Source organism: Tubulanus polymorphus, chromosome 7, assembly GCF_964204645.1.
Source record: "Tubulanus polymorphus chromosome 7, tnTubPoly1.2, whole genome shotgun sequence".
Lineage (NCBI taxonomy): Eukaryota > Metazoa > Nemertea > Palaeonemertea > Tubulaniformes > Tubulanidae > Tubulanus > Tubulanus polymorphus.
The window spans coordinates 2908917-2935426 of NC_134031.1; the positions used below are offsets into that span (position 1 = coordinate 2908917).

General features: G+C 38.8%; 3 protein-coding genes across 10 annotated transcripts; 2 read left to right on the top strand and 1 right to left on the bottom strand.

Annotated features, from left to right (window-relative positions):
- The first annotated feature begins 607 nt into the window (after window positions 1-607).
- LOC141908102 (DNA (cytosine-5)-methyltransferase PliMCI-like) lies at window positions 608-14020 on the top strand. The gene is made up of 36 exons (XM_074797940.1): window positions 608-744; window positions 858-906; window positions 1177-1284; window positions 1525-1663; window positions 2117-2230; window positions 2318-2396; window positions 2513-2608; window positions 3025-3151; window positions 3557-3666; window positions 4240-4358; window positions 4443-4535; window positions 4970-5199; window positions 5398-5501; window positions 5927-6089; window positions 6170-6346; window positions 6601-6657; window positions 6796-6879; window positions 7001-7125; window positions 7516-7621; window positions 7712-7824; window positions 7910-8024; window positions 8409-8591; window positions 8857-9029; window positions 9497-9570; window positions 9745-9863; window positions 10175-10246; window positions 10347-10482; window positions 10589-10740; window positions 11045-11176; window positions 11297-11499; window positions 11668-11779; window positions 12159-12308; window positions 12631-12797; window positions 12952-13198; window positions 13330-13446; window positions 13541-14020. The coding sequence occupies exons 1-36, from the start codon at window positions 692-694 to the stop codon at window positions 13748-13750; spliced, it is 4608 nt and encodes a 1535-aa protein (XP_074654041.1). The 5' UTR covers window positions 608-691; the 3' UTR covers window positions 13751-14020.
- A 131-nt stretch (window positions 14021-14151) lies between these two features.
- LOC141908656 (transmembrane protein 98-like) lies at window positions 14152-16398 on the top strand. Of its 5 annotated transcripts, XM_074798784.1 has the most exons (6): window positions 14162-14265; window positions 14389-14444; window positions 14862-15037; window positions 15203-15325; window positions 15461-15667; window positions 15801-16398. In XM_074798784.1, exons 3-6 carry the CDS (start codon window positions 14892-14894, stop codon window positions 15955-15957), a joined length of 633 nt encoding a protein of 210 aa, XP_074654885.1. In that variant the 5' UTR covers window positions 14162-14265; window positions 14389-14444; window positions 14862-14891; the 3' UTR covers window positions 15958-16398. The 5 variants fall into 5 exon arrangements, with proteins under 5 accessions (XP_074654882.1, XP_074654885.1, XP_074654881.1 ...); XM_074798781.1 differs by lacking the exon at window positions 14389-14444 and having other exon boundaries at window positions 14152-14265; XM_074798780.1 differs by having other exon boundaries at window positions 14389-15037.
- A 70-nt stretch (window positions 16399-16468) lies between these two features.
- LOC141908654 (uncharacterized) lies at window positions 16469-26476 on the bottom strand. Of its 4 annotated transcripts, none has more exons than XM_074798779.1 (21): window positions 26403-26476; window positions 25351-25588; window positions 24955-25147; window positions 24276-24507; window positions 23516-23610; window positions 22815-23011; window positions 22653-22731; window positions 22463-22568; window positions 22291-22374; window positions 22004-22159; window positions 21572-21768; window positions 21118-21234; window positions 20487-20633; window positions 20331-20400; window positions 19716-19888; window positions 19353-19427; window positions 18280-19277; window positions 17723-17911; window positions 17378-17580; window positions 17028-17085; window positions 16469-16943 (listed from the first exon to the last, which is right to left on the bottom strand). In XM_074798779.1, exons 2-21 carry the CDS (start codon window positions 25548-25550, stop codon window positions 16862-16864), a joined length of 3651 nt encoding a protein of 1216 aa, XP_074654880.1. In that variant the 5' UTR covers window positions 25551-25588; window positions 26403-26476; the 3' UTR covers window positions 16469-16861. The 4 variants fall into 4 exon arrangements, 3 of the variants coding, with proteins under 3 accessions (XP_074654880.1, XP_074654877.1, XP_074654879.1); XM_074798776.1 differs by lacking the exon at window positions 26403-26476 and adding an exon at window positions 26177-26249 and having other exon boundaries at window positions 25351-25584; XM_074798778.1 differs by lacking the exon at window positions 26403-26476 and adding an exon at window positions 26177-26223.
- Between the last annotated feature and the right edge of the window lie 34 nt (window positions 26477-26510).

A 26510-nucleotide genomic window follows, 5' to 3' on the forward strand; every position in this document is an offset into this window, starting at 1 on the left:
CATTTTTGGAAGCCTTACAGGTTTACGATGTTATCGACACAAAGAATATTATGGTTTCTTGTTTTTCTAGGGTTTTCAGGAAAGAACGTTGACGAGGTTTCATGCAGCATGGTGTCGGTTTTCAAGGAAGGATTCCGTGTGAATCTTCCGAATTGCTAAACACTTATAGAATCCGGTAAAGTCAAATAAAACAAGTAATTCAATAAAATGGATAAAAGGGTATTTGAATCACTTCATATGAGTTTATAATCCCGTTGGTTCTTCTGTTAAAATAAGTTTGCGATAATTGAAGTTACAAAAATTATATCGTACGGTGTGTAACAATTCCACGTTTCAAAATAGTCAAGAAAAATAGTTTATTCGTGTATTGTTCACATAAAATCTTGTTAGGACTGCAGGAAATAAAAAAAAGAGTACCGGTAGTGGAACGAATAAGACCGGAAAAGATCGAAAAAGAACAAAAATACTCAAGGAAACACGATCGAAGACGGCCGGGTGTCTGACGCGCGCTCGTAAAAACAGGCATCAGTCGACTTAAATCCGCGTCCACATTTTCTACATAACCAAAACCGCTTCGCGGGAAAATCATTTCCGGGTTGTAGTTTTTGGGTTAGAAGTTTTTAGTTTTTTCGTTCTAATTTCCATATTTTACCACTTTCGAAACGTATTTCTAATACGACCCGTGTCTAAAATGCCAGCTGCAGTGAACACTAGTCAATTTATGTCGGATCAACTAAAGAAAAGGTCGGTTTGATCAGTTTTTTAGTCGGATTTCCCGGTTCCTGGATTAAAGTTAAATCAATTTTTATTGAGACATCGAACTGCGTATTAAATTCTTTACATATATTCTGTCGTAGGTTGGAAGATTTAGATTCTGAACTTGAAGACGGAGATCTAACTGAGAAGGTGATTAATTTTCCTAATTTTTCAACTGAACCTATCCAAATACATTTTTGATTATCGATATGGTGATATTTGATATGAATATTGTCATAATTTGTTGGATGAATATATTTTTACTTAGATAAGGATAAACCAAGTTCAGTGAACTTGTCATGATTTGGATGACCATGTTTTTAGATTAGAAGTTAAAGCAAGTTTTGTGATCTAAGACTAACATATGTTTTTTAAGGATCAATTTTTCATTCTCAAGATCACCCATTTTTCTGCCAATAGGGTTATTGGAAAAAGAAATATTCTTTGCTTGAACCAGTTTTATCGAACGAGGGAAAAAATAAACTCGCCGAATTGAAGAAGAAAAAAGATGAAGATGTAATCACCGAGGTTTGTTTCTTAATCTTAAGGTACCTTAAATCATAGTTTACCAAGATGCCAATGACGTAAAGTAAAATATACAAATAATTATCATGAAAATCAGGTTCAAATCCCTGTGAGGGAAGATAGAATATTGGTCTGCTTGGACAGGCTGTGGTATTATGATAGTCCAGTGGCGCCATTAAGTTCGTATTCCACCTGTTCGCCAAGATTTCCATCGACAAATAATTTTATAAGATATTTTTGCAGAAAAGCTATTTCACGGAACTTCAAGAAATATTTGAATCATGCGTGAACAAGGCTAACGATCGTTGCGAGCAAATATCTGAGCAAAACGGAACTGCGTCCGTGGATAAAGAAAATGATAAATCTTATGAAAATGGGGCAGGTACGTGTGATAGTCATGTACTCAACCGGTCTCAAATGTTTTGCATGCAGATCATTGATGAAACACTTGTGATTATGAAAAAAGAAGTCTTCAGCATTCCTAAAGATAACTATTAGGATGTAGTTTAAATGTCAATTAAACTCAAGGAAACATTTTTGCACAGTATTTTTCATTGTGTGGGATTGTCTTATGAACTGTTTACTGTTATCTGGGACTCAAAATCCCATCTATTAAACAAAAGTGACACTAGATTGAGGAGACGAATATCTTATAGTCTATATGAAAATACGTTACGCAATGCACATACACATTGATAACCAGCTGGGTCAATTCAACGAAAAAAAAAAAATTTTAATGAAAAAATTACGGCGGACAATTTTCTGTCATTAAAAGTAGCGAGAGGAATTCAGTGTTATAAAAGTTGATTTATTGAATTTTCGTAATTTTCATCAGCGTCGAACGGAAGTGGAGATCACGTGAATGATACGTCGATGGAGGTTGCGGAAGATGAGAAGCTGAAAACGACGAAAAAGAAAGCTAAAAAATCTAGAAAAACCGACGAAGAAGGTATCGGATTATTTGGAGATTCATTGTACGATTAATAGGTGCTGTTTGTTAACATTTTAATGCTCGAGAGATTCGTTCTTTTCGTAGAACCGCGTAAATCAAGATCACGTAACTCACTAAAGTCACCACCGAGTCAACCAAGTATTTCATCATTCTTTCAAAAAACGTAAGTACATAAATTGAACATTTCTATTAAATGGTATAAACTGTAAACAAAACAGTGACATTCCTGCATGGTACTTGTCTGTGTAAACATCAAGGATTTCTTATCCTGTTTTTCAGGCCGAAACGCAAGGCAGAAGAAGAAACTGAAGTAAAACAAAAAGAAAAACGCAGCAAATCAACAGCGACAGATGATGGAGGAAATGAGGAAAAAAGGTACCGCGAGTTGTGAAAAGTCTTAGTTTTTGTTTTCGATCAAACATAAGTTCTTAGTTCTTATTCAGGGGGCAACGAACCTGGAAAACTCATGGAATCAGAAAAATCTAGAAAAAATCAGGGAATTCGACAAATTTTACCAAAAACCTGGAGAACCCGGGGAATTCGGATAATGCTATTGATCATGTGTTTAAATTTGGTAGTATGTGATTCAATGAAAAATTAATGGATTGTAACATTTTATTTAAACTTAGAAATTTCTCTGATTCACGCCAAGAATTTTGTATGGAATAATCAATGAAAACTCAGGGAATTCAAAAATGGGTGAAAATGGCCGCCTTGTTATCTGAATATAGATCAGATCATCATAGATTGTGAACAGTTCGTCTGTAGTATTGTCTTACGTATTGTTCTAGTGAAGAGAAGACTGAAAGCGTTCCACTGGCGTCGATCACTAAAGATGCCCCGATTCGATGTCGCGAATGTCGTCAGTTGTTGGACGACCCGGATCTGAAAATATACATCGGCGATCCTGACGATTCGGTGAGTTTTCCAAACCACTGAACACCCCTGAAAGTGATACTACAGTAGACTCGGTTTACCCCTGGGTTGATTGCCTTGGATTATCGCGCGCTGTGACAATATACCACCCGTTTAAAAAAAAAATGAAAATGACCCTCAAATTTGGTGATCATACCCTCAAAAGCCCCTCAAATGCCCCTAAAATTTCATATTGATGGTCCTGTTGATGGTCCTATCGATGGTCCTGTAGGAACCCTGAAATGTCCAGTATTACAAATTTTCTTCAATTCATCATGATAACGACCCATCCTAGTGTTCACTGACCTCGGTGAGAAGTATTGGTCCCTTACTCTTACAGTCTATGATGTTCAATGAATTTAGTTGTTATCGTCGTTGAACTGAGTTCGTGATGTATTTTTTTTTCAGGTCGATGAATTTATAGCTCTGTGCGACCCGAAATTGTCGTTATTCACAGGAGACGAGGAGGAAATCCACGACGGAGACGAACGACCTCAACATAAAATCACTAACTTCACGTACGTTCAATATGTGTAATCTCTTTTTACAAAGGCTTATCATGAGATGACTGCAATTAACTGATATCTATCTCAGTGTAGAGTTAACAAATAAAAACCTACAGTTAGCTCTGTAAAACAGTATATTTTCTTGACAGTTTCGAAACTTTAACTAAGCCCCATCATCAGAAGAACAAACACATAATAATGACTTGCAGTAATTCAAAATTATAGAGTGTACTAAGGAAGGGAACCGAGAGCTAAAAAACAATACAAAGATATATAGTAACCTTAGTAACCTCTATAATTTTGAATTACTGTAATTCATTATTGTGTTTTTGTTCTTCTGATGATGGGGCTTAGTTAAAGCTTCGAAACTGTCAAGAAAATATACTGTTTTACAGACCTAACTGGGTTTTAATTTGTTTTAATGAGATGTTGTCATCATGAGGCTTACCGTGAGATGTTGTCATCATGAGGCTTACCGTGAGTTGTTATCATGATGAGGCTTACCGTGAGATGTTGTCATCATGAGGCTTACCGTGAGTTGGTATCGTTGGTTGTTGTATGTATCTTTAAGATCGTATTTTTCAGCGTCTACGATAAAAGCGGGCACCTGTGTCCGTTCGACGGTGGAATGGTCGAGAAGAATAAGGAGCTGTTTTTCAGCGGACACGTGAAGCCGATCTATGATGAAAACACGAGCGTAGAAGGTCAGATATTGATTGTGAAATAGTATTTCTTCTAATGATTGTTTCGTGCTGTTTAATTCTTTTATATTTATCATCCGTTTTCAGGTGGAATACCGACTAAAATGCTTGGTCCTATCAATGAATGGTGGACTACGGGTTTTGATGGCGGTGAAAATGCTCTCATCGGTTTCAGTACAGGTAGGCAGAGCTCTGAGAATTTATGAGAATTTTTCATCCCGGGTGGTTCTAATTTTCAGGTGTAGAGAGGCCAGGAGTTGAAGGACGCTCTTTTGGTTAAAATCAATTGAATTCTTCACTGAGTTTTTACAGAGCAGGGAGTGCTGACTTATTGAAGATTGGGGAAAAGTCTGGGAATTTTAATTTTTGGTGTCTTGTTGTTCTTGCTGGTGACGAATGGCACGAAAAACCTCTTTTGAGAAAAAGCCCTCTCTGAGGATATCTTGTAATTTGATTCAGGAAATTTAAATCAGAACTTGGGGAAATATCGGGGAATTTTGGATTCCCTGATCTGTAAGACCTGTCAAATGAGGCCACCAAGAACTATATAAGACCTGTTATCCCTACCTCCTGCCTGTTAAACTTACCTTAAAATGTTTGCGTTCCGTTCAAAGGTTACGCCGACTATTTTCTGATGGCGCCGAGCGAAGCCTACTCGTCGATTATGGACGCCATCAAAGAAAAGATTCACATGTCGAAAGTCGTCATCGAATTCCTGACGAACAATCAGGACGCGAATTACGAAGATTTACTGAATCAACTACAGAACACGGTTCCCCCACAGGGCTGCCAGCGTTTCACCGAGGATTCGTTATTGCGACATTCGCAGTTTATCGTTGACCAGGTAAAGTGCAAGCGTACGGTATCACTTTACTTTCTCCTCTTAACTTGAATCCTTTCAAACTGAACCGTCGTTTCACCTCAACAAAATTAAACGATTGAGTTGTCTCTACTACCAATTCTAGGATGTTCATCTGGTGCAATCAATAATTGTAGATCAATGATCAGAATTTGAGGTATTATCTCTCACCTATTGCTGTAGGTTGAAAGTTATGATGAATCAGCAGAAATAGACGATACATTGTTAGTAACAACCCCTTGCATGCGCGCTTTGATCAAGTTAGCTGGCGTTACCCTCGGTAAAAGGTAGGCTAAATCCCGTCTAACCAATAAGGCTCCTTCCTCGGAACCAGAATTTTGTAGTTCTTTTTGAACACTTTCTTAGTACCATTCTGGACAGCGAACAGTGCCTACATGCCAGTCTGGGTGGACAGACAAAATTTGTTAATAGGTTTTACTGTGTTCAAGTGTTCATTTTAAACCAGTTCATTATATCAATGTTCACAATTCATGGTTTATTACTGGGTAATTTTATTGAATAGTCATGTACGTAACATACTAATTGACTGAATGGAAAATCAATGACTTGAATGACCACAAGGTGCTTTGATGCCAAAAGTCCGAACCATTTCACAGGGAATGTATTGCCAAGAACTGATGTCAAAAGGCTTTACTGTAATTGCAAATACAATAAATTGAGAAATCTCAAATATGGTACTCTCCTCTTTTAGGCGGCAATTGCGCAAGAACAGTCGTCCGGTAAAGGCTAAACCGAAAATGAGTCAAAGCAAGGCGACCACTACTCCGCTGGTGACTAGTATTTTCGATAGTCTATTCAAAGATCAACTGGACGATAAAGCCGGCGTTAAAAAACGTCGCTGCGGAATCTGTGAGGTAAACAAAATCGAAAATTAGCTCGTGATTTATATTTAAGTCATTACTTGATTGCAGTTGTTTAATTATTTCATTCGTAGGTTTGCCAGCAGCCGGACTGCGGTAAGTGTACAGCTTGTGCGGATATGATTAAATTCGGCGGCACGGGGCGACAGAAACAGGCGTGTCTGCTCAGACGATGTCCAAATATGGCGTTCAGAGAAGCAGAAGACGACGAACCAGAAGAAATGGCCGAGGCAGACGCAACAATTGAGGAGGCAAGTTGTATATCAATCCTAATCAGATTAAAACCAACTACAAATGCAACTACAAATGTACAAATTTAAAAGATTAAAAATGAAAATTATTGATCTTAAGTTTAAATAATCAAAAGAAGCTTTGTTTCGGACGCCATGCTCAGATGCTCTACGTCTGAGTGTGGCTATACTACTTATACAATTCCGACTATTCCTATAGATCAAAACCTCTGAAGTCGTATCCATTTGCTAAAATATTCAGCTTCGTATTTCAGGGATCTAAAGGAGCAAAAGAAGCTATCAAAACTCACAAACTCGCCAAGAAATCAAAGGTAAAAAAATTTTAAAGATATTTGACAAATTCAGCTGAAGCTGAAATTCATTCCTTTATATATGATATTCATATGGATGTCTGGAAGAGTTTTCTAAATCCACCTAGTAAATTATGTCTTCAATTTCTGTCACTGCAGAGTAAGGTATCGTGGATCGGCGAGTATTTAGTTGTAAAGGACAAAAAGAAATATTTCGAAGCCGCGAAAGTGAATGAGGACGAGGTACATTGTTTTTCTCATTTTATACTACGTGAGAGACTCAGATTCCACTCTCAAATAAGTTCATTCGGTGAAATTAAGCTCTGCGGTGCTGTTGTGTAATTTTGTGTTTCGATACTTTTAGGTTCGTATTGGTGATTGTATCTCTGTTTCAACCGAGGACCCGTCGATACCGATGTACATAGCCAGATTGGTTTTCTTTTACGAAGCGGCGAATGGTAACAAGATGTGCCACGCCCACTGGTTCTGGTGAGTTTTCTTATTGAGGCCATCCTCCTATCGGCAGGGACCAGCGATTAGCCGCTACGAAAACGTGCGGCACCAAACAAGATTGCCAGCTGAGGCATAGCTATAAATAGAAAATAGAATAACACAGGCTAGAATAAAATGCAATTGCTGTCATTTATAATGACATCATGGCAAAGTGCACAAGTACCTGCGAACTCAGGCTAATCAAGTAGGTCGTCGTGCCGCGGAGTCTCGCGATACCACCAAGTTTGAATCCCGACCGAGAGAATTGAGGCTGGCGTTGAAATTTTTCTGTGGCGAATGACATAAGCTCGATTTAGGGGGGAGCTGAAAATAAATTGCTGGATAATCTTTGAAATATGCTCTGTAATCCTGGTTTAATATCTTCAGCCGTGGAAGTGATACTATTTTGGGAGAGGCGAGTGATCCGTTGGAATTGTTCATGGTCGACGATTGCGAAGACATCCGCCTGGAAACTGTCAACTCGAAGGTCAAGGTAAGTACACTGACAAATGAGAAGCTATGCGTGATGTAAACATTAATTTAATAAGTTAGACATCACCTTTCTTATTGTTGTTGTTTTCAGGTTATTTTCAAGGCACCAGCCCCGAACTGGTTCGATCTCGGCGGAATTGAAAACCCCGATTCGGATAATGTGATCGATGTCGACGACGGCAAAACGTTCTTCTATCAGAAATGGTAAGTTGTGGTCGGCTCGGGAAAGATTGCTCGCGATGTAGCAGTAATCCGACGCGACGACTGATATTTCTGTGATTCTTTCCAGGTATGAACCGGATTGCGCTCGGTTCGAAGATATTCCCGATTTGCCGCAACCGAAATCGGATGAAACGAAACACGATCACTGCCCCAGTTGTGTACGCATCGAGGAAGCAACGCAGGTTAGTGAATGATGACCAATAAATCGTCCAATAGATTAGCTCGCCGATAGAATAACTAGTCCAATGAATAAGGGAATATATGATACTGAAATGATTCAATTGAGACTTGTCTATGCAGTGTATATAAAAGAATTCACTTCATTGAAGATTGATAATGAAAATAAGTTAAACTGATCTTTTGTGTAGAATGCTTTTGCCTATTTTCAGAGATTTTGTTGAAATTACAAATAAATCTCACTGAAAATTGGTAGAAGCATTCTCACTGGTATTCACGTAATTCACGTAATTAATATTCTGTGTTAATCAAGCCTTTACGTGATCGTATGCGACCTACAGCTTTCATAACCTAAATATATCGAGATATGACCATGTTATTTTGTATAGTTTGACACGCCGACACTGGGAGCTGAGGAACCCGCTGATGAAACGAATAAAACGTTCTACAACTCTGTACGCTGGCACGGAAATGATTTCAAAGTCGGTGACTCGGTTTACCTGCAGCCGAACGCGTTTAGCTTCCAAGCGAAACCGGCTAGTGGCAAGAAATCGAAAGTTGATAAACGCGACGTAAGTAGAATTTTACGCTTGAATTAGTTGTGTTTAAGTTATTTAGGAGTCGTGGTTCTTTCAGACAAGGGAAATTGGGGAATTACTGATTGATTTTCAGAGAATACTGAAGCCTGGATGATCAAAACTTGAATAGTGATAAAGTATCAAATGTCTGAGGGTTCCAACCTTAATACCTGCAATAGATCGATAAAATGTTTGAGAAAAAGATGTTCAACAAAAACCTTTTGATATTGAGTAAATATTTGTGGTTGATAATTTTTAGGTCGATGATGAGGAAATGTATCCGGAATTGTATCGAAAACGATCCGATTACATCAAAGGATCGAACTCGCAGATTTCTGAACCGTTTCAAATCGGTCGAATTGTCAGCATTTACAAAAAGACGAACAGCTCGAAGGATGCTGATATTAAATTACGCATCAATAAATTCTACAGGTATTTTATTTTCTTTTGACAAATCATTTTTAAATTAAGCGTAATGAACAATCATTGGGATGATGTTCCTAACTGTATTAAGGGTCAGATTGATGTGGAAAATGAGTATTTGCTCAGAACATTGTTGAAAAAATAATTTTTGAAATCCGTGAAAAATCCTGAAAATGGGTGAAAAATTCAAGGAAAACATCTCTTGGGATTATATTGTTCCTAACTGTATTAGGGGTCGGATAAATCAGTGTCTGCTCAAAAAATTGGGGGGAAAAAAAAGTTTGAGAAATCCTTGAAAAATTCAAGGAAAATATCTCTTGGGATACTATTGGTTTTGGAAGAAAAAAAAATTATTGTAGCGATGTGAAAAAATGAAAATTTCAGAGATCATCATTCTGACCCCTGCTCTATGGATAGAATACAATCACCGATGGTATTTTTCCGATTGAATATTTACCTATTCTTTATCATTTTAGACCGGAAAACACTCATAAAGGCGCATCTGCGTCATATCATTGTGATTACAACATGCTCTACTGGAGTGACGAAGGTACGCTCATTATACTGTAGACCTAAGAATATTTGATAAATCATTAAATCCAAAATCAGAAATCATTTTCCTCAGAACTTCGAAGTCTACTCTACCTCGATAATCGGTGCATCGCATTGTGTGAAGATATGATTAGTCGTTTCATTAAATGCGGTTGTTGTTTTCTATCAACAGAAGCTACGGTCAGTTTTGATTTGGTCGTCGATAAATGTGAAGTGGTTTACAGTGAGGATCTGAACGAAACAGTTGATGAATACACGGCAGGCGGCCGCGATCGTTTTTACTTCAATCAGGTATAAGGACTATAATTCTACTTATTGGTTGATTGATATTCTTTATTTCGGGATGAATTGAAATTACATGTACGGTAAATATAGAAATATTGTACATGAGAAAATAAGAATTTGATGACAACTTCAGTAAGCTGTATTCAAGTAATTCAGATAGAAATTTGATATTAAAGAATCTACTGAATTATTACCTAACTGAATAAAAAGAAAACATCAATTCCCGGCAACCATTGTTGCTAATTACTTTTAAAAGTATTTTGTTTTCGATATCAACTTGAATCACAAACTCATGGCGCGTTGTTTCTTGCTATTAGGCGTATGATGCCGAAAAGAAAGAATTGGACGAACCGCCGTTAAAAGCGAGAAAAGTCGGTGCCAAAGGAAAGGTAGGCAATTTACTTCTCTTAATGTCGTGTTTGCATTTGTAAGGAGTGTACTACATTTATACGGGTTGAGGTTATGTAAAAAGAGTTCATTCCGTTTAAGGGTAAAGGCAAAGGAAAGGGTAAGGGCAAGGGAAAATCATCAGAAAAGGCAGCAGAGTCAAAACCGGAAGAATGCGTTGAAGAGAAAGTTGAATTTCGACCGCTGCGCTGCCTCGATGTATTTGCTGGTTGTGGAGGTATGTGAATTTAGCATCAAGCTTTAATGCTTTATCCACTTCAAATTTTTTTTATAGAAAAAATACCAGTTGATCATGAGGTACTAATATTCTGTTTGTTTGTCAGGTTTGTCGGAAGGTTTTCATCAGGCCTCAATCGCTGATAGTCGATGGGCGATCGAAGTATTCGAACCGGCCGCTCAAGCTTACAAACTCAACAATCCGAAAGCTACAGTGTTCACCGATGATTGTAATCTACTCCTGAAACTAGTCATGGATGTGAGTAAAAGATTTTATGATTAGCGAATGAAAAGAACGGTGACTTTGCTAGACAGTGCTCAATCAACTCTCCACCAATTGTCTCGTACTTCTGAGTCTTCTGTCCTATCCCTGGTTGGCCTAGTTGAACTTAAGTTTAGTAATCATCGGATAAGTGGTCACATTACAATATAGAATATTAGTCGTCACTATTTTTGACTCCTAATTGATTGCCTAAGTCATTAACACAATAATTGTCTAAGCTACAAGCGAGTTTCACTCAAATTTGTATCACTATCTCTTTGACTATTTTGACTCATTTCAGGGTGAAAAAACGAACCACACGGGACAAAAATTACCTCAGAAAGGAGATGTCGAACTGCTGTGTGGCGGTCCTCCTTGCCAGGGTTTCAGCGGTATGAACAGATTCAACTCGCGCGATTACTCAAAATTCAAGGTTTGATCCGTTTCACTTTTTAGCCTCACTAAAGTTTTTTAGAATACTTACTTTTTCTATCAAAAAGTGCTCACTTTAGCCTCAGTCTTACTATGCACCCTGCTATATTATTATTTCCAGAATTCATTAGTGTCATCCTACCTCAGTTATTGCGATTACTACCGGCCAAAGTTTTTCCTGCTCGAAAACGTGCGAAATTTCGTGTCGTTCAAAAGGAATATGGTTTTGAAGCTGGCGTTGCGTTGTCTGATACGTATGGGTTATCAGTGTACGTTCGGCGTACTGCAGGCTGGTAGCTACGGCGTCGCTCAGACTAGAAGGAGGTTCGTAGCTCTGTTAACAGTGCTTATTTCTGAAAATGAATTTTGTCTTGAACGATGTACGTATGTGCTGGCGAGAGAAAGGCTTTGAGAGTTCATTGAAAAAAGAAATTATGGTTCTCAAGTTCAGCCTGTGTAGCAAATAGCAAAATATTTAGAAAATCTTTTCAGGGCTATTATTTTAGCGGCCGCTCCTGGTGAAAAGTTACCGTTGTACCCAGAACCTCTTCACGTGTTCGCCCCTCGAGCAATGCAGCTGACGGTGGTCGTCGACGAGAAAAAGGTCGGTTTTAAAAAGATTCGTGTAGTTGAATCGGACGGGGTGGTGCCATTTGTCTGGAAATCAGGGGAAAAGTCGGGAAAATTTCTTTTCATGGAAAAAGTCGAGGAATAGAGACGGACTTTTGTAAAAAAAAAAGAAGCTTAAAATCAAGGAAGTCAGGGAAATTTGTTGAGATTTCTTGTGTAAAATCGAACATCTATGTAATACATATTTGACTGTTAATTGATTGGATTCTTAGCGGATCAAGTCGGGGAAGACAACGTGCATGTCAGGGATTATTCAGGGAAGAAGCAAGTCAAATAAAAGTGGCCGCCTAGTTGATTTAAAACGGTGTTTAGCTTTCATTCTGAGATTATTTTGACGTGTTGTCTATTTTCAGTACATGTCGAATATAACTCGTATGACATCATGTCCGTACCGTACGATCACAGTACGAGATACGATGTCCGATCTGCCCGAAATCAGAAACGGCGCTCGCGTCGAAGAGATGCCGTATAAATTCGAGGCTCAGTCGCATTTCCAACGAAAGGTGTGTATATCGCATATGTGATACGACTCTTAGCGCGAATAGATCCTAGTTTGAGCGGAGTTGATATTACCTTCCAACTCGAATATCGCTTTCAAATCAGATAAGTTTGCCAACAAAATTAGATCTGAGTTAACTGAATCATTTAACCGTGACAGTTTCTACAGACCCCTTCAAGTCTTATTTACTGTATTTTGTAAATTATATTTTAAAAAATAAAGCATTCATTCATTCATATCACTCATGCGGATAAAATTTGTGCCGAAAAACATCGGATTTGAGTAAGTCTACCGTACATATCAGTGTTTATTATCTATCATTCTAGATCAGAGGAAATCAACATCAGCCGATTCTACGCGATCACGTGTGTAAAGATATGAACGCGCTCGTACACGCTCGCATGCAGCATATACCCATATTCCCCGGCGCCGATTGGAGAGATTTGCCGAACATCGAAATACGACTTGCCGATGGAAATAAAACGAAAAAATTGTAAGTCTCCTTAATACTTGACTGATTTTGATCTTTACGGTCTGGAGAGAAAGTTTGGGTCCATTTTGATGGTTAAACTCTGGGTCCATTTTGATGGTTAAACTTTAAACTCAGGTTAGCCGTAATTTTCTGCAATTGTCGAATTGTTTTCTAGACGTTACGTGCATAACGACAAAAAACATGGTAAATCAGCGAGCGGCGCCCTTCGCGGCGTCTGTTCCTGCGCCGAGGGCGAGAAAGAGAAATGCGATACGATGGACCGACAGTTCAATACGTTAATTCCGTGGTGTTTGCCTCACACGGGAAACCGTCACAACAACTGGGCCGGATTGTACGGACGTTTAGAATGGGACGGATTCTTCAGTACGACCGTCACTAATCCGGAACCGATGGGAAAACAGGTACCTTGAGTTCATACCAACTTAACTACGTTGAAATAGCCTAATAACATGAGACTGAACCACTGACGGATTACTGATTTCCCTAAGGATTCATGTCAAACTGGTCAATACGGTATTATTTCTCATTCTAGGGAAGAGTATTACATCCTGAACAGCACAGAGTGGTCAGCGTGCGAGAGTGCGCTAGGTCTCAAGGTTTCCCGGATACTTATCGTTTTTACGGCACGACTTTAGATAAACACAGACAGGTACGGTTGAAAAAAGACTCCATAAATGCAATTATAAGGTCTTTCACGACTGAAGGATCTAAATTCATAATTGTTGATTTCAATCTTTTTCCAGGTTGGAAATGCCGTGCCTCCGCCCCTGTCGAAAGCCATCGGACTCGAAATCAAAATCTGTCTCGAATGGAAAGCGAAACAGGACCGCGAAAAAGCGTCGAAGGAAGAGAAAGAAGAAATCGCGGCTCCCGTCGATACCAAAAACTCTGATAGTTCGGAACAAGCGGCTCCTTCGGTCGTCGAAGAGGGATCCGGATCGTCGAGTGCTTAGCTCGAATCGAATGAATGAAAAACGGAATTAATTAATGAAATAATGTAAATCTAATTCATATCACGTGGATAATGTATTTATGATTTTCTGCGCTCGAATTAAAAAATAAAATGTTTGAAATAAAATTCACTGTATCTACAGCGAGCATGAATTCCTTGTATTTGAAACATTTCTGTATTTTGTATTGGTGCATTTAAAGTTAATTTCTCATTTCGTCAAAATTGCATTTATATCTTGTATTTCTATTTGTGTGTCTCTTGTATTTGAATCCTGTTAGAATAAAAATCATTTTGAACGTTATTTGTATATTACAAAATTTCTTTGCTGCTGTTATATTCGCTTTGATAAGCTGCGATAAGCTTAGTGGTAAGTTTTCTATTGTATTGTGCTGCCATCTACATGAAGGAGGCAGTGACAAGTATTAGTCATTGTTTTAAAAAGTTACTGAAAGTTTTGGCTATGGCGAAATATCATTGCAAATAGGATTTCCAGGCTTTATTTTCAAAAGACTCGAGGTAGGTCTCTACTTAGAATGAGTTATTGATTTTAAGGCAATGTTATAGTAATAAAAAATAAGCCTCTTGCAATACAAATTCAAACATAATTTAATTCTCCTGTCATGTTTATTTACACAACAGAGTGGAATGAATGAAGAATCTGCCACCTAGTAACTGAATGTCCTGCGTTACACCAAGTCAGTGACCAGTCTGCTATTTACACCAAGTCCGTGACCAGTCTGCTATTTAGACTAGACTGTCCCAGCCACCCCCGAATGTGCTGACCAAACAGGCTTCACTATTTCTACAAAGAAAAATTTGAAAAAGGATGAAAATAGATTCCAACTATAGGCCCTGAGTAAAATCAAAAAAGCCCTTTACGCCCTAGATTTTCAAAGAATTTCCAAACGTGCCCTTCTCAAGCGCCGATAGCAGTTTCAGGTTGACCCTGTTCAAAAAAATCTTAGGTAGATCTGCCCTAGCAGATAGTATTGGACTGCGTTTTGGTCAGTAAACTGAACTCTTAAACCATAAGATAGATAGATCCTCTGGTTATTCAAACTTATAGTGGGTTTCATACTAATCCAAGCCTTGATTCAATGTTCAAATTGTAGGTTGTTCAGGCTCGAAGTATTTCATCAACGATGGCTAGTTTGGATATCGTCGTGCTGGTGGCTATTGGTTTGCTGACAGCTATATTTGTTTTAGCGATGATCATTCTTATCGTGCTGATTATGAGACAACGTCGACGCAAATGGGACCTGCTTTTAGTACAGCAACAACAATACAGGTAAATAGAGCATGTAATTACAATAGACCACTCAAGTCAGATCCCATAAGTCTCTCTGGACAGTGAAAATGTTTATGATCTTTTTTGGACCTTTTGAAATTTTCAATTTTTGCCTAACTCCTTACTTAGGAGTATAAAATGTACATTCATATTATTGTATTGTAGATCAGATGTACAGCTGGTCGGTGCTGATATGGATAGCGGTGATCTGGAACTTGATGATGTACAAATCATGCCTCAACATTGGGAAGAAATCTTACAAGATGAAAACTGGGTTGATGATGTCACGTAAGTCTGGAATTTCAAGTTTTTGGAAATGGAAAAAGTTTTGTGGTTCTAAACGATGTCTTCTGGGACCATAGTAGATTTTATCTTGCCTCAAGTTTAGAAACTCAATGCTAAACAAAATATTTAATTTTTTAGGGGAGTGGTTCCGCACTGCATCGAAATTCTAAAAACATGCCATGAACTAGCCGAGAAGTTAGTCGCCGTGACGATGCGTCGAGGTCATTATACTCAACCGGTTCCATTGCTGGAGATAATCGCGATCGCGAAGCGTATCAGTCCTCGAGTTGATGACGTTATAACGGCTATGTATCCTCCACTTGAACCAAAACTTCTCGAAGCGAGGTAGAGTACCTTCCTAGCCTTGGAATTCATGAATTCTTTTTCTTCTCACATTGGAATTAACACAGCGATAAGTGATAACTTGGCTAGATTGGTTATGAGGAGTTCACTGTAGTCGTTTCCGTTCTTTTTCCAGATGTACCGCTTTAGTCTTGTCGGTCAGTCACCTGGCGTTGGTCACAAAAGACACTTGTCACGTTTCCGGTTCGACCGAATGGATCGATCAAGCTTTACTCGACGTTGAAAAACACCTTGTGTTCTTACGTATTACAGCTCAGCTTCCCCATACATGAGGACGGTCTCATCTTACCACAGTTTACAAATTGAAGCTCATTTAATCCGTATTACAGTGTTAAATTTGCATTTCAATTGCTATGTTCGATAGGGAGGCAAAATCAGTCATTACCTTTTTGCTAAATGAGGAATCCACAATTGAACCAATGCTTTATGCGCAATGTCTGGATTAGAATTTATCTGATCGGGATCAAGCAGTTACTGGTGTATGATATCTTCCACCATGCATATCTACATTTCAAACATATCACTTGCATGATTCCCAGAAATTAATTATCATAACCCAATGTTATTGTTATCAATTTGCTCTTTATTTTCAAGGTTTTGCACATGTTTAAAACGACATTCTACAAAAATACATTATTACATTTTATACAATTCTGTATGTATATAAAAAAAACATTTGCAATCCAACAGTGTAAACAACATCCATAAATATACGTGTAAATATAATTATATCTATTTTAATCATATGTAAATATATATTTGTATTTAAGAATATACATTTTGTGTTGTGACTTGGACGGTTTTCTGTTACAGTAGTTTCATTGATAAGCATCAATAATCTATTCCTTCAAGTACTTTATTGCAGTTAACAGAAAAAAGCTGTCAAGCGTGAGTACTATTGGATATTTCAACCCAAAATCTACAAATATGCTGAATGAAGTCGCTTGGCTATTGAAACTTCAAAGTTCTTTGGTCAGTGATTTGACCAGCAAACTTTTCTAACTAACTAGAAAGCTTGCTAATTCATCAAAATATCACTGGCATAGTCTGTTATCAGAAGATAGGACACTTTTTACCAATCTAAAGGTAGTAACTGGACATCAATAGTTCCACAATGATCTAAGATCTATGTTACCACTACAGTAGTGGGTAAACTGAAAGCATGATATTTTCATTTCAAGAAGGCACATTTTCACTCAATCGATTGCCATGGTAATAACGTTTCTGTTGGCCGTATGAAGGCTTGGAATTGGGGGTTCTGCAAAAAAGATATCGATGTTTAAACTCAAGTAAGCCTATAAGTATGGAGATGATTGTATTTCATACTACAAGCAATATTTACCCATCAAGTGGAACTTGTGAGGTGAATTTTGATTGTCTCTGATTCATCATCGTTTCAGCTATAGAAATATTAACATACCGGTATGAATTTGCATGTAGTTTAACAATTCTTGAAAACTGTCGTGAAAATGCTTGCTAAGGGTAGCAGGCAGGTAAAAATTCAAAATATCCAAAGGGCAATCAGATAAGTTTATATACCAATATCTGGTTTGTAAAACTATCCGATTGTGATACTAAAACAACGAACAGGTCACTGACTAGCCTCTTGGAGGTGCTTGACTTAGATCTTTGACCTCGGATAATCCTCACTAACCGGGACAGTGATATCTGCGCTGAACAAAACTTACTTACATTCACTCTCCCTCGACTGCTGTGTTTGTGAGGCACTCGGTAAATTAGCCGGCTGCGTGCGAAACTGCATCGGAACGAACTTTGACGTGTTTGCCAACGACGACTGAGCCAGCGGAAAGTCCGGTTTCCATTGATTAGGCAAACCGTTCAGTAAAGACATCGACAACGGGTTGAAATACCGGCTCAGATTTTTCCTCGCAGGTCTGAAATTAGAAATTCTTAGCAATCTCAACAAATTCACCGGATTTTTAGCTTTTTTTTCACAATTCCCTGACTTATCCCTGATATCCAGGCAAGTGGTCACCTTATCATAGGATATGCGAGTCAATCTCCTAGAAGTTTTACCTATGTGTACAGATGAAAGTGTTCGTTCTTTGTAATTGCATTTCCTTCAAGTGATTATTCGTTGTTGGTAAGATCGGTTTTGACAGCGAAGACGTTGAGGAGGAGACAGCTGACTGCGACTGACCAGGATTCGATTGACGTAAATTCATCGTCGTAAAACTGCGAGTCATTTCGGTGGAATCTTGATGCCTGAAATTTCATTACGATATCTTCATAGTACAATAACTGACAACTTATGAGATGTGTCATAATATCCCGATCCCGATCATTAGGGACTTCAACCAATTTATGACAAAATCCGAATCAAATATACCGGGATATGTTACATTAATTTATGAACAGTAAATGATATCCCGATTACATCAAAATCCGGATTAAAGTTAAACTGATTCAAATATACGATGTTTGAATGTACTTCCATTTCAAGATCTGGTGCCAAAGTTCTTAGTAAAAGTTTGACTTTGGAGAGTTAAAACGTAGCAAACAAACTAGTCTTAACTTTCAGACTTCTGCTATTGAACAAATATTTGAAGCGTCCGACCGAATAAATAACTTACTTTTTGCTACCGAAGTTATTATAAGATCTATCGATGTTTGAACCGGCGGTCTGACTAGGGGGTGGCTTAAACAGCGATGATTTCCGCCGCGAACCGAATCGACGTTTCACGGCTGTCATCGACGAACTCGCTGCGCAGAACGGCTGCTGCCCGGCAGACGGCTGAGCGTACAGAGAATCCGACATTCTCCTCGGATGTTGTTTCATCGAATACGTCAGACGCGGTGGAGGTTTAACGCCTTCTTTTATCGAAACAGACGTGAGCGAACGAACGAGCGTCGATCGTTCGTCGACGCTGTACGTCTGCGCGACTTTAAATTGCATCTGTCTTTGCTGCGGCGGTTGTTGTTTCGACTTGTTCTGTACGATCGAAGAGTGAGGAACTGCACGCTGCGCGTTGTTTTGTGGCGTTTGTTTACCGCGATTAACTGCGTTGTTTTTATCGGCGACACTGTCCTCATTGTTTATATCTTGTTTATCCTGCGAAGAGTCGACTCGGTTTTCTTCCAATTCGTCGATGCTCCACGTATTTGAAATATCGAAAACGAAATTTTCCGCGCTTTTCGACAAATTTTCAACCGATCTTTCCCTCTCTGTATCGGCGGCGGCCATGTTTTCATCGTGTTGTCGAAGCAGCGTCGAATTTAATGATTTACTCAGATGACCGTTATCGTCGCCGCTTTTATCGAACATCTGCGTTACGATCCCGGCGCGCTGTTTTTCCGATGACGTTGTTTTCGAGCTTTTTTTGCGCTTCGTAACTTTGATTCTAATCGGAGTCGTTTCGTACGTCTGCAGCCGAGTAGCCGCGGAGACGTGATCGGGGTCATGTGACCCTGACGCGTCGTCGGGGTCTTCCACCGGAACAATGACGGTCGCCGACGTCGACTGATGCTGCCCTTTCGTTTGAGATTTCGATCTCGAACTGCTCCGACTTTCGTCGGCGACGCTGCTCGGAGTCGGAGAGTGAGGACGGATGAGTTTAGGAGATTTTGTTCCCTAGACGAAAGAGAAACAATCAGGAGTGAACGAGCACTGTCGGTAGAATTTTTGGGTATCGATTTAAAAACTCACCAGATTCGTTTGTTGCGACTTCAATGAGGATCTTCGGTCACTGTCATCTTTGATGAATGTTGGTCGACTCTGACTCTATAAAGCATTGAACTTGAATAAGGAGTCGTCTTGCTGAGGCAGAGGGAGAGGGAGGAGAGGGAGAGGGAAGAGAGGGAGGATGAGAGGTTTCCTATTTTTCAACCCATTGATGCATAAGTATACTTTATGGATGGCCCCAGACCAGATTTAACTTGATCATCTCATTCAACAACTTAAAATCTTAAGAAGTCTTAAAAAGTAATCTCTCGATACAGAACAAGCGAGCTCCTCACCATCTCGGGGAAATGATAGCAATCTAGTTTCGTTTTTCCGAAATTCTCTCACCTTTGATTTTTGCGCGCTTCCAATTCGGCTGAGAGCTTGTTTAATGCCGTCCTGTGATAGACTGGATCTCCTGCGGGATCGAGATGAAGGCGTACGTCGGATGTCCGTCTGCCCGTCTCCACCGCTCTCGTCCTTTTTCGGCGACGTGTAAAGCGGCTGTCTGTGACCTTCATCTGCGTAACGAATTATATGTAGTAAATTGGTGAAATTTGTAAGAAGCAGGAACAGATCAGGGAATCCAAAAAACCCTGGTGATTCCCTAATCTTTAATCAAAAATTCGCTGATTAGATTATAAGTGGGGGCTGTTTCTTCTCAAGAAGTTTCTTGTGCCACTCATTATCAGCAACAAAAAAGACAGTGAAGATTACCCTGACTTTTTCCTAATTTTCAAGAAACATAGTCAAAATTCCCTGATTTTCGCTGAAGTCTCCTTGTGTATATTTGGATCATAATTCCTTCTTTAGCTAGACATTTTGAGGCTAGACTTGAAAACCAAGTCGCAAAATCATAAGATTGATCCTGTTAGTGTGTAGTCTAAGACCTAAGATGGGCTTGAACCGATCTTTGATAACCGATCTTTGATCTTTCACTCTCCAACTGGCCCCTGGACTTACATTCGTCTTTGCTTGTTCTCTTCTTAGTCGGCTTGCTTTCGCATTTACCTTCATTCGTTATTGCACTGACCTGTTAGTAAAAGTGACAGAAATAAGAATGAAATATCCAGCGCGCATTGTCCCAGAGATTTTACATCAATACGGTTGATCAAATACCATGAAAGTATACTCCGTGTCGGGATTCAACCGGCGAACGTTAAAAGCCAAATCCGTTCCTGAATAGACGACCTTCCCGTTCACCGATAGATCGTAGCGGTTTATTTTACCCAGAGGATTTTCAGGCGTATCCCAGCTTACGTGTACCTAAAATAAGATGTTCAAAACAACATACAATGTAATGAAATGTTCATACAGCGGGACTAGGTATCAGAAGTCTGTATCACAAAAAGGTCAAACTACAATATATTGCTTTATTGGTCTTGGTTCCTTCGTGTTTTAAATGAGGCCAACATTTCTCAAATTTAACAGTGCGAAACTTTTCATGAAACTGGACTGAAGAGGACATGCATTTAATTACGGATCTAAGAGAGTTTTTGATTGGGCATATCTGAAGAATTGTTGTATGGTTTTTTACTTTAGGTAACTGTCCTTTATCAGGTTTCTCAGCCCTTCAACATTCAAATGCTAGGTACAGCCCTGTAAGGGACACTCCAAAAATGAGGATAACATCAATTCAAACAAATCAACCAAATTTGAATGAGAGGGTAAAATTCCCTGTTGATAAGTAATTTCATCACTTGAGTCAAACTCAGAATTTTGGAACCAGGTCCCACTTTTTCACACTGACCTCGTGGCGCCCGAGTACGGATACATTAGGTTTAGCTGGAGCGTGAGCACCGGTGTCGTTAGTCATTCCAGTTGTACCGGTACGAGGCCCTTTACCTCGATTAGTACTAGCGCAAACCTGAAAGAAATTCATTAGAAACATGAAATGACTAATGTACCTCTCTTAATACAAGGCCATTTCAAATGAATTTTGGAACTGAAATTAGATATAAAGGCAGTTTTTAAGTTTGGCAAGGTTTTACTGTATACCGGGTTCATCCAGATCAGGGAACCCAAAATACCTTGATATTTCTTTGACTCTCGACCAAAAACGCCCTGATTAAATTTTAAAATATCTTTTACTGGGGGCTGAAATTCAAATCCCTCAACTTTTCCATGATTTTCAAAAAGAATTAGAATTCCCCGAAATTCTCCGACCTTAAAGAACCCTGAGTAGAAGGCTTTTGCTAACTTACATAGATTTCACAGACTGTGCTCGGAGGAAGCCCGGTTATAATAGAAGTCTGTTCATACGTTTGTTCGAACAGAGCGTTTCCCTTATACACGTAGTATCCTTTCAGTACGCCATTTCGATTTTCTGGCGGTTCCCACATGACCTTCAACTGCGTCGTCGTACAGCCGGCTATGTGCAGGTTTTGAACCTCTGATGGAGCTACAACGAAATAAGTACGAATTGAGTGAATAAGGCATATACAGTATAATCTGTTTACCGCAAAACTGCCTCAGATTCCCCTGAATCGCATTGAGTTAACCCTCACGTCAAAGTTAATGGCAGTCTATAGGACAGCATATTACAAATCTTCTTGCTCCAATCCATTGTAAAAACCACCTATCCTTTTGTAAGCGGAGTCTACTGTAACGAGGTATCTCCACAAATTCTAACCTACCCGATTCGTCAGTCGTAACAGTAACGGGATCGCTGAGTGGACTGTCATCACCGGCGGTATGAGCTCGCAATCGGTACGTGTACGACGTGTAGGGCTTTAGTTTCTCCAGTTTACAGCAGGTGGCGTCTCCAACCCATACCGTATTACAATGACTAACTAAAGGGTTGAAAAAAATAACCATCAGGATTTATGTGAAAAATTGGTGATTCATCGAAACAAAAACTGGTAAGTCGCTGTAAAATCAAACTTTTATAAGGCACAATTGATCGAATTTTTTCCTATCTTACCTTCCATTATACGGTAGGACACTTTTAATCCGGATTTTGTTACAATTTCATCCCAGTTTATGACGACGCTCTCCGAGCCAGTGACTGTAAATACACAACAAATCTATAACAAACTAATTCTTATTACGAATAACCAAGTTGATTGTTGCGCCATTCCATCGATTCAACCAACCTTCACAACTAGGAGGCGATGGTTTCTCTAATTTCTTCAAGATTTCCAACGCTAATTCGACTTCGTCTTTCAGATCTGGACTAATCGAAGGCATCGACAACATTTTCTGAAACAATGACGAGAAATGTTGCATTTCAAACTTCATCTTGTAACGAGAACAATTCTTCTTTTCGATGTACGTTTTACTTACATTCAGAGACTGCAGAACGAGTTTGTCATCTCTTAATCGAATACAGCCTCGTGGTTGACTAGCGAGAGTACGAATTGTCCTGATCAATGGAATAGAAATTGTTTGATTGTGAAGTTGACCTCGGCATTTTTGGGTATAAGAATTAAGATGAAGTAAACTTACATGGCGGCGAACCAGGCAGTTTCTGGATCGTCAGACCGTAATAATGAACACAAAGTCGATACAACATCGTTCGAGAAATTGTTATCGAGGATTCGAGAATGACCGTCGGCGGTCGTCGCCAAACAACTCAACGCGAAACAAGCGTTTTTACTCGCGCCGCTGTCGGCAGACGCTAACATTATCACTAACGACGATATCTGAAATCAATAATTCAAATTATTGGATAAACAATGAATTCAATTTAGTATATAACTGGTTCAACGAAAAACTTGAGAAACTGCGATCTGAGTAGGATGCTACGGTAGACTTCACTTGCCTCAGATCTAGCAGGACAAATAATTATTCTGTCCAGGTATAAGAATTCTAAAGCTTTCCAAGCAAAGATGCTATAATCTGAGGCAATAGAATCTGGATAGATGAAGTCTACTGTACAAGGGCAAAACGTTGGAACCAGAGGTTAACTTTTGAGTTACTGGCCTCCGCTCTAGGCAATTCTTTTTGGACCTTGAAAATTCTTCCTACTTGAGACTCGTATGCTGGTAGTTCCCCTGTACAGAGACTACCGTTTATATCATTTAACTCTTTAGAACCAGCTTAGAGTGCATAAAAACTAAATACAGAGTAAGATGCATCAAATCAGGCACCAAAGTGAACAATTTATGAAATTTATTGATTTAGCTATGATAGTGACCTCGACATACCATGCGCTCAGACTCGGATAGAGTTAAAAGCCTCGAACGTCCGACATCCAGATCACATAATCGTCCAATAGCAAATGCAGCATTCATTCCCCTTCCTATATACATTACAATAAAACATGCAATAACAGAGAATCTAAACATGCAAGAGAATATTCCGGTCAGGATACCAGGGGCTAGTGTTGCTCAAAAGTTGGTTACAGTTAACTAGGGAACAAATACCATGGTCACTATCAAATTTCTATCGTCTTTTTGTCAACTATCCACTGGTAAACATTAAACAGCTTTTGAGCAACTGACCCCAGGTGCCTTCATGCGTTGCATTGTATTTCTATGCAGACTTCGTGCATCAAATGGGGCCTCCATCAGTTTAATTACCTGGTAGAACTGCGTCAAAATCACTTTATCCAGATCAGATCCATTAAACGGTAAATATTCAAAGATCTGGTAGAAATCAATTATTTGTTAAACCATATTTTCTCTATAAAGAGGATGACTTGCGTCGGTCTCAACTGATCAGGATTAAGTTGATTGTGATAATATTTCCGGCAGTAGAGCTCAGAAGAGTTTGCTAACGTAGAAACGCTTAATTTTAGGACATGCTTATCACTGAGTGGAAAGAAATTCATCAAAAATTACGGTACGTGTAATTTAAGGAACACTAAAATTGTGAGCAGGGTTGATAACGATACCCTTCAAAATGAATCTGTCTACCACTGTTAACCATGCAAGGCTATGTACTGTATAAATCTACCGGACTAACCTGCTTCATCTATTCCTAATGACTGAATAAGCCGAACTAAAATATGATCGGACGTCAAGTGATCGAGTATTCTACTGCAACCGGCTTCGCAGATCGTTAACCTCGCCAGAACCAACGCCGCATTACTCGCAGTCCATACGTTATCATCGAGTAACAGATCGGTGATGTTTTTGATGGTGTCCGATAAACAAGATTCTTCGATTATCATATCTCGACCTTCAGGTGTTTCTGCCTGTTTCAAATGAAAACATCAATAGTGTCATCTTTTCAAGACCAATGGTGTAATCGCATTTCTCAACCTTTTTGTATTTTGTCTATTTTTTGCGTCATATTATACCCCTTTGTTGAGATACTGCTATAATACTTTATTGTAGAATCTTAATAGTGTCAATAAAGATTGAATTGCAACGTCAGAAAAATGTGATATTTTATGTACGTATAGCTTTTGTTCAATGGGAGAAAGATGAATAAAGAAGATGACAACATTTTGGCCCAGAATATAGATTGTGGGGTCAAAGGGGTGAACTCAGGCTGCAGGACGCAGTTCCATCTGTAAGTAAGTAAGTAATCAATTTGTCACCATGAATATGTACAAAATCATGACAGGAGCCTGAGCTGAGCCATAAAGGCTGTATCTAAAAGGATGTTCAGAGACCCTTACAAAAACGTCTGAACGTACCAATGTGCCGATAGTGCCTGCTGCATTCATAACGCTCTCAGCATCATCAAATGTAAGCATCTTTGTTAAATCGTCCAACACATTACGACCAGTCGGTATATTTCTACTCTGTTGCGTCAGTCTCAGAACGCGGTAACAACCGATCTCGCTTTCAGCTACTGTTCCGATGATGTAAGCCGAATTACCAGCCACCCTGAAAAAATATGAAATATGAAAACATTTTTCGAAATTTCTAATCAAGCCCCAATTTATGCAATTCTAGCAAGTATCTTGTCAGGATAAGAGATCATAGTCAGTAACCTATCTATGGTTCAGTTTCAAGTTTCAAGATTGGATATTTTCAATAGGTTTAAAATGACCAATGATGAGGTAACTACCGGTAACCGGTACGCTTACCTAGCATTCTCATTTCCAAGCAGTCGAATGAGAGCCCAGAGAAAATCCTCCGAACCGGCGTGGCATAAAAACGTTTGTATTGTTCTCTCTTTATCGGCGTGTAAATCATCGACGAGCATTTCCAGCGCATTTTCAGCCTGATCGTGAGATCTCATCAATTGAAAGAAATATTCTTTCTGTAGCCAGTTTAGATGAGTCATTTTGCGAGTGTTCGAGGCGTCCTTCAGTTGGCGGCTACCTGCAGATTGTAAAGAATTTTGTTTTGGAAAAAATAGCGTCCATCGCAAACCTGCACGTCGGGTTACAACTGGACTGGATTATTTGAGCAGCGGCCTGGGTCAGACTGACGAACTATGACGGAATTCACACTTTTTTCATATCCTCACAAAATCCTGGTTTTCCCCGATTTTTAAATAATTTTTCCAGATTTTTCACATTAGTAGTTACTGATCACAAACTGTACAGATTGAAACAAAAGTTCTTAACTTTCAACACAGCTTGTGCATAAATACTGAGCTATGGACATGGTATATGACAAGAGGGATCAAATAGATTTTCACTCTACATTTTTATGGTTTTTAACAGATTTTCACATTTTTCCCTATTTTCAGAATCATCCAAAATTCATTTTTCACAATTTTTCAAATCAAATGTAGTAGCCTGTCTGTTTACGATGAATATTAAGTTTTTAATTGATTTTTTGACATTTTCACTTGACTTGTCAAATCAAGTAACTCGCTTCTCGAGTAATGACATCGTTTGAATGCACGCTTTTTTAGCGTCACTTCATTCAATAGGTAGAAAAATATCAAAGATACCGATTTACCTACATGATCATCAACGTTATCGGGAAATAAAACGTGACTTGTTAATTTTTTAACCGATTCTCAATAGATTTGTTATAGCAACAACATTTTGCAATTAAGTTGCGTCTACAAGAAAAACTCATTCCTGAAATATTAAAGACTTGATTTTCTTTTATTCACAGATTAAGCCAAACAATCGTATTTTAATCCCTTGAGAGATAACTGTCATAAACATAATAATTTTACATTTTTGATTACTTTACTTTTAGTCGAATTTGGCCACATTATTCACAATCAATGGTTCAACAAGCGGTAGGTTGTAGTTTTTATTTTATATTGACATTTAAATCGCAT

Bases quoted from the DNA above. Each gene is read 5' to 3' on its own strand.
- LOC141908102 (XM_074797940.1), top strand. From the start codon at position 692: ATGCCAGCTGCAGTGAACACTAGTCAATTTATGTCGGATCAACTAAAG. The intron at 6,347-6,600 runs GCAAGTTGTATA...TTCGTATTTCAG, and splicing joins CAGACGCAACAATTGAGGAG to GGATCTAAAGGAGCAAAAGA. The intron at 10,247-10,346 runs GTAGGCAATTTA...ATTCCGTTTAAG, and splicing joins AAGTCGGTGCCAAAGGAAAG to GGTAAAGGCAAAGGAAAGGG.
- LOC141908656 (XM_074798781.1), top strand. From the start codon at position 14,892: ATGGCTAGTTTGGATATCGTCGTGCTGGTGGCTATTGGTTTGCTGACA. The intron at 15,038-15,202 runs GTAAATAGAGCA...ATTGTATTGTAG, and splicing joins GTACAGCAACAACAATACAG to ATCAGATGTACAGCTGGTCG. The intron at 15,326-15,460 runs GTAAGTCTGGAA...TTAATTTTTTAG, and splicing joins AACTGGGTTGATGATGTCAC to GGGAGTGGTTCCGCACTGCA.
- LOC141908654 (XM_074798779.1), bottom strand. From the start codon at position 25,550: ATGACTCATCTAAACTGGCTACAGAAAGAATATTTCTTTCAATTGATG. The intron at 23,611-24,275 runs GTTAGTCCGGTA...TAATGTATATAG, and splicing joins ATTAGGAATAGATGAAGCAG to GAAGGGGAATGAATGCTGCA. The intron at 21,769-22,003 runs GTAGGTTAGAAT...ATTTCGTTGTAG, and splicing joins TGTTACGACTGACGAATCGG to CTCCATCAGAGGTTCAAAAC.